Here is an 11,070-nt window from a genome sequence, read left to right as displayed (position 1 = left end):
TGGACCGATCTGCTGATCTACAAATTTGACCGCGTCAAAATCAGGGGCATCAAGGTTGAAAGGATCAATTGTTTTTTGTTTCTTGTTGGGAGGAGCACCAGAAATAGCAGCAGAAGACTGCGGAGGCTCGGCCAGGCGAACCCTAGGAGTGAGAATTACCCTCCTCGGGCCAGGAGAACTCGGCACAGGCGGCTTCACCGGAACTTGGGAAGATCCCTCTCCCGCCACCTTGGCCGAGATATTTTGAGCTGCTGCAGCCTTCTTTGCCTTCTTGTAGGCCTTCATAGAATCGTTATTTTTTGACATCTCTGAAAATACAGAATCGACCACAGCAAAGGGTTACAATCACAAAAAGAAGAAGTAAAACTAAAAAGCAAGTATATAAACAAGTCGGACAGTACCTAAAACAGTTCGGACAAAAGGCGGGTCACTCAAAAACTTTTTTGTATCAAGATGGGGTGGTTTCCCCCATAAATCTTCAAGAACAACTACAAAAGCTCGTTCAACCTCGTCAAGCATCTCCCAGGTATAGCGAGACACTCTCACATTCTTTTGCCATTCTAGAGGAAAGGCAGGCTCATCATTTTCATCAAGAAAAAAGGGGCGGGCCTCCTCAACAGCACGGACTCAGAAGAAATAATTCTTAAAATCTTTAAAAGACTCATCATACATGGCAAAAACTTTATGCCCTTGGGCCGACCTGAAAGAAACCCAGGAAGCTTTCTTTTTGGAAGACCCTCCAGGCTTGGAAGAAATAAAAAGATAGAGGAAAAGAGTCTGAGAAGGTGTTATGCCTAACTCTTGGCAAAGCAGCTGAAAAATCTTGATAAAACCCCAGGAATTCGGATGAAGCTGGGATGGGGCAATATTACAAGACCACAACAAATCGGTTTCGAAAGTAGTAAAAGAAAAGGTAATGTCCAACTGGCTGAAGAAATATTCATAGGCATAGAAAAAGGGACGCTCCCCCTCGACCGAAGTAGGAAAACAAACCCTCTTATCAGAATCGGGCGCTACAAGCTCATAATCCCTCTCCCGGGCGCTGCTACCACAAATCCTATGACGTTTCCTCAGCTCTACACAAAAATCAGCGTCCACCACAGAGACACACATCAAGACAAGGGAGTCCAGCCAATCAGACATCCCCTCGGGAACTTTAGAAGACATCTCTACAATGTTATTGCGAGAAGACATGAGGCCAACTAATCCTACAATAAGAAAAGAAGATGGGATTACCAAAAAACATCTCAGACGAGGGGCAAAATAACTCGACTAGTATACAGAAGAACAAACAGAAAAGGAAAACCCCAAGACTCAAACCAAAGTCATGGGGCATCCTTTGGAGGCAGTAACAAAGCAAGGTTTCAGGAAAAATCCACAGCTTACGTCCCGGCATCTCTCAAACAAGAAAAGATTTCAAATAACAGACATTTCGGAAAAGAAAGCCAGAACACAAAAAGTCACTATCTTTTTACAGTCTATCAGCAAAAAGCATCATGCCAAGCGGAAATCGTCAAAGGCGCAACCTTTTCTCAGAATCAAACAAAAACCAAAACAAATATCGCAGCAAACAGGAAAAGCTATCAACAGGGCAAAAAACCAAGGAGCAATTTTCAATTAAGTGAGTAAAGATGCAGTTTTTCTGGGTATCGGACAGAAGCGACATTAGAACAAGCAAAGCCCTAGAAGCATCAAACAACAGGAAAGGCGAAAAGGTTCATGCAAAGTGCGAAGAAACTCTCAGAACACACAACAAGCAGGCGCGACAAGAAAGATCCAAACTTTCTCTAAGCAAAATCAAAACTTCACCACAAAACTAAAGACAAAGCAACAAAGACGAAAAGAAATTGCAAATGGAACCAACCTGGAAAATAGCAGAGCCTCAGAAGGATTGAATATGGAAAGACAGAATCGTCGGATCGCTGAATGACGCCGCAAAGGCAAAATGTAGGCGAAAAGCAGAAAGTGAGAGAACGAAGGGAGAAGTTACAAAGAAAGATGAAGAAAAGAAACCGTTTTCTGAGTACAGAAATTCAAAATAAAGCCAAAGGAAACGGGGCAATTAATACCAATTAATGAAGGTATTAAACCCTCGCACGTTCCCAAGAACAAAGCGCTAATACACAAGCGCGCGCTTTCAGAAGAAAACGTTCCACATTCAAAAAATTCTACAAAAAGAAAGAAGTCGACAAATGCTCGAGTTCGGCTCCACCAGAGAATGATCGAAGTCTAAGACTCGACCCCAAAAAAGAAAGACCGAGCTCGAGCAGGGGCACTATTCACATCCTGGGTCGAGCTATCCGACCCGAGATGTTCAGTAACAAAGCAACCAACCTCTTCAGGTCAGGCTATCCGACCTCTTCTCAAAGAGGTCGGCCAAATCGATAGGAAAGCCCAATAAAGGGCCCAAATAGAGGAACACGACCCAAATCCAAAGGTAATCCAAGCCTATAGAGATAAAGGCGGTTCCCTTGAGGATAAGCTGACCTCAACTCAAAGATAAAGATAAGATAAGATAACCAACTTATCTTATCTAGAAAGGTCACTCTACAACCACTATAAATACACTGGAGCACCCATGTATAACTCATACTCTGATTCTACAATAAACCTGCTTAATACCCGTGCTAACTTAAGCATCGGAGTCTCTTGCAGGTACCCCCCCACCCTCCGGTGACCAAGGATCAGAAGTGCAACCAGTCCAACAAGTCGGACACAACAGCTCCGGCCGCCACCAGCCAGCCGGACACGTCATCTCTGACCAGTACTGAAGATCTCATCCGAGATCGACCTACAGTTTCAGGTAACCCACGGAACAGTAACCATTCTTTGAATTCTGGATATGACTATCTTTAATCTTATGTGTACTTTCCTACAAGCAATAAATAAATTCTTTATGTAGCTAAAACATACTTGTTTTTAAAGGTACTATCTATACTTTTATTAACTATATAAGAACACTTTACATTAGATTTCTTTCTTTGAACATAGTTTGATTCCCTCCAATATTTACTCCTTTTTATATATGTCTTTACTTGATTATGTACTAAAAGATTCTTGATAAGAGATTTTTGCTTCTATTCTACTTAATCTCTATTCGACAAACTTCATATAATTTATTTTAAATTGGATTGTTTTGACACAATACCTTATTAAAACTTCTAGTAATTATTTTGGGAAAGTGAATTCATTTCTTCATACGGTTACAACTTGATTTTCCCTTTTGGTATATCTTCTTGTTGTTTTACATCCTTACTTATAATTTCAAACATTTCTCCAAGTTCTTGTGAAACACCATTTTGGTTGCTTATTCTTCTTTATCAAAATTTGTATTCCTTTGAGTAAACTTCAAACTTATTTTGGTGCAACATACCACTTTTTATAATCTTGTTCTAAGGTTTTTGTTTCGGATTCCATTGAAGAAATTTCAATTCAGTTCTTCTTTTGCTGGATTCTATCCGTAGCTTTACTTTAAATTTTAATAAAATCGTTTTGGAACTTAGCATATATTCACTGATATGTAGCTTTAAAACTTTCTTATGCAATCGAAACCTATTTGTTTGTAACGTACCAAGTATTCTTTTGTTGACTAATTTACCTCGGACTTTCTCTTCTGAATAGAATTTAGCTCTACCTCTAAGTTTGATGTAGATTTTTATGCATATTCTTGTTTGATTATGATCTTTTAAGATTTTTCAAATTTTTAGCTCAATTAATTTTCATTATTTCAAGTTTTGCACAAATCTAATTTAACTTGAATTTGTTTTAACATAACCCAATATTTACGCTTCTGTTACCTCTCTTGAAGGATATCTATTTCATATCTTTTCTTTTTAGAATGAGAAATCATATTTTCTTAGATTTTTCCATGTTTTTGAGTTTTGCAAATGATGTCATTAGTTCAATCATTCCTCTCTTGTGAACTTAGTGTTCCTCTGTTTGACTTGAACTTATTTCAATTTAAATCATCACTACTTTTTCTTATTTCTTATGGAGTTTCTGGACTCAAATTTCCTATTTAGATGCAAAATGATTTTCTTTCCAGAATATTTTTTCGTGCCTGTAAATCGTTACTTAGTTGCAATCTTACGCACCCTCCTAAATTCATGTGAATTGTATCCTCGTAGCTTATTCATCGTTTCCTTAGATTTGTAACTCCTTGAATATACTGGCGCTTATCTCAATGTCACACGTGGTCCTTAGAAAATAAAAACCGAAGCATTAGTTTTTCAGGGAATGACTAGTAGATAAGGAGGTGAACTTTGGCAAGTTTGAAAACGCCGTAGGTTATGATGTTTAAATTTCGGGAAAGGAGTATTATTGAGAAGATATTCAAATTTTCGGTAGCTCAATTCGTATAAGATAACGACTCGCAACAAGTTAATTAAGTGACCAGAGCAACGTGAGATAGATAAGCGTAAGGTGAAACTTGTAACACGGTAGTTCTTTAGGATACGATTCGTGAACGCTGAAGGTGAAGCTTGTAAGTATGTGACATCAAAGGGAGTTGTGATAGTGAGCTATGTTAAAACCCATAAGGTTGACATCAAGTAACCCCTTTTCTTTTGAGCCTATTTCGTAACTTCTGCTTTATACCATGCTTTTCCTTTATTTCTGAGTCTTATGGTATATTTGCTATTTGAAAAAAAAAAAAAAAAATATATATATATATATATATATATATATATATATATACCAATTTTTTTTTTTGTTTTTCTAGAGTATTCAAAAGAAAGGTATTAAAATCATGTAATATTTCCTGTAATATGCTAAATTTTCTTATCTAAAAAGCATTTGGACAGTAGCGTACTGATTCTTAGTATTTACCTTGTGTATTCTTTTAATTTCGAGGACGAAAATTTTTATAAGGTGGGTAGGATGTAAGACCCAAAACTTTTGAAAAGCCTTATTCTAAATTGATTTCAATTTATTTACTCATTAACGACTTTAATTTTAGAAATTATTTAATTAAAGCTAATTAAATCAAGTTTTGATAATTAAATTAGAAATTTTCTCTAATTTTATAATTGTTGGATAATTGTCTATATTTGAAATATAAAATTCAGTAATTGCAAAATAATAAGAATTTTGTATAAATTGATTTAAAGAATTGAGATGATGGAATTTAATATTTTAATTTTTATGAATCAAAAAAGTAATTATATTATCTCTAATTATTGAATTAGAGAATTTATTTGAAAATAAGTTATAAATTGATAATTAAATAGTATTTTTACAAATATTATTTGTGAATTAAAAATTAGTTTTTGGTTTTCAATTACTCCTAATTTTAGTGAAATGACTGAACTACCCCCAACCCTAATTCCCAAATTGGAACCTTAATTCTAAATCCCTAATTAGAAACCTAATTTTCCTTTCCCAGCCGCTATTACCCCTTCCCCCTTTCTGAAACACCAACACACACACGCACAGAGATGGAGAAGAGAGAAAGAGAGGGCGCCAGCGGAAGAGAAGAGGGGAGGGAGCCGTGCCATCACCATCCAGCCCGTCGTGCCACTGCCACGGTGCCATCGTGGTCGCCGACGAAGAGAGATGGCTCGCGAGTGGGAGGTTTGCGGGCTTGGAGCCACAGTCGTGGAGAAGAGGCATCGAAGAGAGGGAGCTCGCGGTGAAGAGAGAGAGACGCACGAAGAAGAGAAGCCTGCGACTAGCCTTGTCACCGTCAGCGCCGCGGGTTGCTGTCGTCAACCTCGCGAGCTACCACCGTGTCGTCGTTACTGTGCTGCAGCGCCGCCGTTCAACCTAATCCCGCCGTGTCTCTATGGTCGTTTCTATCACGTAAGGGAGCAAGAGAGGAGAGGTGGTGAACGAAGCCATCGTAGGAACCGCCGTCAGAAAGGGTTCAGGTTGCCATTGATGGGGATAGCTGGAACTGTTCTGAGATTTTTGCCGTTGATTCTGATTTTGTTCTGTTTCGGTTGAAGCCGTTGTTGCCTCTAGTCACCGGAAAACCACCACTACTCCTTCTGCCCTGCCCCTGCTTCGTTAGGGTTTGCTGCTTTTCATGGTGAGACTGAACTTGTTTTGCCTCCTTCACCATGTCAGTTGGTTTAGTTTCACCTAATATCCATTTCATGTTAATTTTAATTTGCCAGAATAAACGGTTACTGTTCGGTGTTGATGTTGCTGGTGTTACTATTGCTGGTTCTAATGCCATTGCTGCTGTTGCTATTAATATGGAATAAGTGGGTTTGTTGCCTTTGCCTTCTTGGTAAGTGTTTTTACTTCCAGAACTTTTGAAATCAATATTCCAATATAAGTTATTAGAGGCTCTAAGCTGTTAGTATTGTAGGATTGAGTTCCGATGATTTTATATCAAAGTTAAGGTTGCTGTTGGACCATCGGAGTTTCTGGCCGCTGTCGGAGCTGCCGCCGGATCAGCTCGGGATTGTGGCTGTTCCATTTTGCTCTTACTATAGGTATATCTTATTGCGAACCCTCGCCGTTAGTTTTCTATCATGTGTTATTAAGGTTTTCGCGATATTTATATTTTAGGATTGAGTTGTCGGGATTGCCTGTTGCAATTAAAACCATTTCTGCTATTGCGGAAGTGAGTAGACCTGCGATTGAAGCTGCAGTTTATTCAGGCGGAGAGGAATGATTCTTGTGACGCCTTTAGTTTATGGGTTCAACTTTGGAGGTAGGGGTTTTCCTTAAAATCTAATTTATATTACAGAGTTGTGATAAATAGATATTAAAGTGAGAGAACATATGCCTGTGATTATAATTGTCTTCTAAATGTGGTTGTTTGCTGGACTGAATGACTGATTGCTTGATTGCTTGAGTAGTTTGTGATTGCTAAAAAGAAATTAGTTTGAAAGGTTATTTAGTTGATTATTATGAAAAATGGCTTTTCTTGGTTTTGAAGCTATTTTTGATGATGTAAAGGAATTGGCTTTGGAAATGGTTTAATTTTGAGTTAGTGACTTTATAAATGACTTTATAAATGATTTAGTATTTGAGCTGGTTTGATTTTAAAAAGAGATTTATTATGGGCACTGATTCGCTTTGAAAATAATTTGATATTGGAACTAGCTGAATCTTGGAAAATGATTGAGGTTTGGAAAAGGTTTGAGAAATGTTTGGACGGGACCCGAAAAGGGTGGCAGAATCGAGTTTTAGAGGAGATGCTGCCGAAATTTTATAAAATTAGAAGTTTCATTTGAAGTAGTTATTTTAAAAGGATTAATTTTAAGCATTATATGATTTAAGATTACTTCATTTATCAAAGAAAAAGTTATGTTTTGGATTGAGAATTGTTAGTGAACGAAACGGAAAAAAAAGGATGATGAGGATTGATTTGAAATATGATTTTTGAATGAATTTGGAAATGGGATATGGATTGACGAATGATGATGATATTGAGAATGGCTCAAATATTGATAAATGATGAATGAATTATTTATATGGCTTATAAATTTGAAATATCTGAGATACGAGGTTCCCTGGATTAAGTGTCGTGGCTTGCCACCACGTGTACCAGGTTGAAGACTCGATACTCTGTTGACCCTACGACGTAAGTGTGTGACCGGGCACTACATAAATTCCCGGAAATGTTACCCCCATTGAGTAATATTGATTATTTGAGAAAAAGCTATGCATAGACTCTTGGGGATGCACGTCGGGGGACAGTCTAAGTACAATTCAGACTTGTCGGGTTGGCTGGATAACCGACAAATGAGCCTCATCAGCCATAGGACAGTCATGCATCATATGCATTTGTATGCTTTGCTTGAGTTTGAACTTGTTTTGGTTTGCCTAATTGCTAAACTGTTCGTAACTGCTACTTGAACTATTTGCTGTAACTGCTGCCTACTTGTGCTTTCCTTGTCTGCCTTGCCTATGTTTGTTCTGGCATGCTACATTTGAGATTGAACTTTGGTGCTGAATTAATAATTGTGTTGTTTGATTGCGTGGTTGGTTTCTGATTGAGTTTTTCTTATAAGAAAGGAAAGGTTTCGGATTTCTGAAAGATTAAACATTGTTTCTTTGAAAAGGTTTTGAACGATTACCTATTGGTTTTTTTTAAAAAGATTCATAAGGCAATGATAATCACTGAATTTGAAAATAGTTTTCCTATTAAATATCTTCTTATGACAACTTTGAAACTTCATGGTGAGACCGTGTGGTTAGGTTCTCACCCCCTTACAGCTTTACTTTTCAGGAGCCAAATGAAGAAGCACTAAGAAGAGTTATACTGCGTTTGATTTATATGTTGTTGTATTAATTAGATTATTTTCTTCCCTCATCTTTATTATTACAATTTTGTAAGAGGGATATGAGCTTATATATATATATATATATATATATATATATATATATATATATATATATATATTATGTAAGAAGTCTTGTATATGAATCTATGCCTGCTTGTTTATTTTAGATGAAGTATGTATTTTCGGTTTATAAAGTGATTAGCGATACGGTGTTGAGTCACAGGCTCCTATTTTAATATTTAGTATGTAAAGTAGTCGTAATACTTCTTGATATCAGAGTAGCGCAGCCGGAAGCGTAACTTCTGATAGTGAGGGTGTTACAGATCCTAAAGTGGAAAATTTGGCTCGTGTATGTCATCATCTCGGATAGCATGATGTCTGCCTCGTCGCGCACGATAGCGCCTCCTGTCCTATGGAACCGCGGGTAAGTGAACGACTGGGGCTCTCCCATACTCTGCCGGGGCCCCTTGCAGAATGTCATCACCTCGGGGATCATTCAACACATACGGGGCTGACAAAAACCTCTTTGTCCTCGCGCAATACCACATATAATAATCACAACTGGGGTGCAAGGTATCTGCCCGATCAATCTGTAGCCGATATGATACAGTTCGTCGGTTTACCCACACTTCAAACCATGTCTGGAGGCAGATGGGCCACCATCCATCGTCGTTGCGAGCCGATTGGCGATGAAAGGTGTCGATGTTTAACGGAGGGTTCGACGGACCTTGTTTGCCACCGAATTGCCCCATGACTCTATCGATGTTAACAATCTCGATCCACCGGAACAAAATCAGCGGCACGACCGCGATATAGAAATTACCATGTGGGGCTCCAAGAAATTCCGCAGGCACCCTCAACAGAATACGTGCATCCCTGTACGACATCCACGTAAACTACCAAAACCGAACGTCGCAAAAAAAGTTAAATGAATCTACTTGGAAAAAACAAAATCATGCTTTAACAAACAAAGAGAATAATTACCTCATCCACCTTCAGAGTGTCCAACCTCAGACGGTGCCTTTGCAAGCGTTGCTCGGCGTAGTCATTCTTTCCTCTCTTACCCGCCCACCTATAAAGAAACATGTTGATCTCCGACGCACAGGAAATAACACAAACTCATAACTACCGATGTTATGTAACATAATATATTACCTTGTAGCTAACGGAAACGTATATGGGCTCGTCACGTCCAGTGCCCAAAAAGGAAGCCTGAAGTATATCCAAGACATCAGCAATGTATGACAGCCAGACATTCCCTCGACGTTATAATCAGTCGCTAGGCACTTGGCTCTATACAACCAACAGAGAATGGTGCTGCCCCAACTATATGTACTAATGGCGTCATAGTTGGCCAAGAGAGGAAGATAACAGATGTGAACCGTGTTGTTCGCCTTGTCAGGAAGTAAAACGCCACCCAATAAATACATAATGTAACAACGTGCATACCGTACGACGGCGTCCTCGGGAGAGTCAAGAGGCATCTGTTGGAGTCTACTCCTGAGCCACTTCAATTTTATGTTATACTTTGTGGTCCCGACATGTCTATCGGGAACTTCACCTAGGAGCTCCTCACACCATTGCCAAATATCCCTCTGATGGAATGTACTCCAAGATCTCAGAGTGCCACTAATTGGCTCACCATCAATTGGCAACCCCAACTGTATAGCAACATCTTCCAGAGTTACAGTACACTCGCCCCATGGAAGGTGGAACGTGTGGGTTTTAGGATGCCATCTTTCTACAAGCGCACTAATCAGTGGATTATCGTATTCAAAACGCTTTATTAAAGATGCATAATAGAATTCAACTCTTCTTAAATACGGTTCAAGCATTTGCCACCTGATCTCCATGGCTGGATCTGCTTGATCTGAAGTAAAGACGTCGACTAGTATGTCATGCGGAGTTAGCACACGTACCGGCTGAAATAGAGAAGGGAAAAAAGAAAATTATTCAATTCAGAAATTTATTATTAAACACAGTTATTTTTTCTACTAATAAAAAAACCGACCTTCAGATGTAAGTGCGCCGAAATGTGAAACTCATCCAACCTATTAAGATTTTTCTCTACATTCATTCCACTACCACTCATTTTATAAATAATAAAAATTTTCCCCCTAATACTTCTACTCCACCAAAATTACCACCCTCCTTGCTTTCTATTTCTCTACCACACGGTTATGGTCCCTCCCCATCACCCTTTTTGTATTCATTCAATCCACAAGCTTCCAAAACTTGCCTCCCAAACCAGCCACTGACCGCACGTACGGGGACTGCTTCCTTCATGCAACAATTCGCGTGCGCCAATCACTTGTTGGGCCATTTCGTGGCTGGCTCCTCGGAGGTCTGCATTTTGCGATTGGGCCACTTCGTGGGTGCCCCATTTGAGGTGCTCCATTTCGTGGTTGGCTGGCTTGATATGCAGCCTCTGACATGCACAGGTCCACTTCTCCCCATTTCGCGTGGAGCAGGATGGAAATGGTAGGTTAAACCATTTCGTGGGTGCCTCAGTTGAAATGGAGCTGTGCAATTTGATAACTCTTTCCATGCTTGTGTATTTTGGGAATAAATGATTTTTCCCTGCGTATATAGGTAAAAAAGCCTGGTTTTCTGAATAATTCTTTACATTGAAAAGGCATAAATCCTTTTTTTCTTTTTGAGATTTGCTTCGAACTTTAATTTTGCCGTATATATTATCAACTCTTTTTGAAGAGGTATGGATTTAAAGATGATTCCTGATGTAATCCTATACCAATAGAAAATTTCTCTGTCACACTACCTTAAGTCTTCACACTAGTTGTAACCCCATCATATATGTTTTTTATTGCAC

General features: G+C 38.8%; 1 protein-coding gene across 1 annotated transcript; it reads right to left on the bottom strand.

Moving 5' to 3' along the window:
• Nucleotides 1-8,650: 8,650 nt before the first annotated feature.
• On the bottom strand, nucleotides 8,651-10,332 carry LOC140177747 (protein MAIN-LIKE 1-like). The gene is made up of 4 exons (XM_072210906.1): nucleotides 10,252-10,332; nucleotides 9,396-10,162; nucleotides 9,225-9,312; nucleotides 8,651-9,136 (listed from the first exon to the last, which is right to left on the bottom strand). The coding sequence occupies exons 1-4, from the start codon at nucleotides 10,330-10,332 to the stop codon at nucleotides 8,651-8,653; spliced, it is 1,422 nt and encodes a 473-aa protein (XP_072067007.1).
• Between the last annotated feature and the right edge of the window lie 738 nt (nucleotides 10,333-11,070).

The sequence above is a fragment of the Arachis hypogaea genome, chromosome 13, assembly GCF_003086295.3.
Source record: "Arachis hypogaea cultivar Tifrunner chromosome 13, arahy.Tifrunner.gnm2.J5K5, whole genome shotgun sequence".
Classification (NCBI taxonomy): Eukaryota; Viridiplantae; Streptophyta; class Magnoliopsida; order Fabales; family Fabaceae; genus Arachis; species Arachis hypogaea.
Note: the sequence above shows the minus strand (reverse complement) of the source record. Positions and strands in the feature narration are given on the sequence as shown.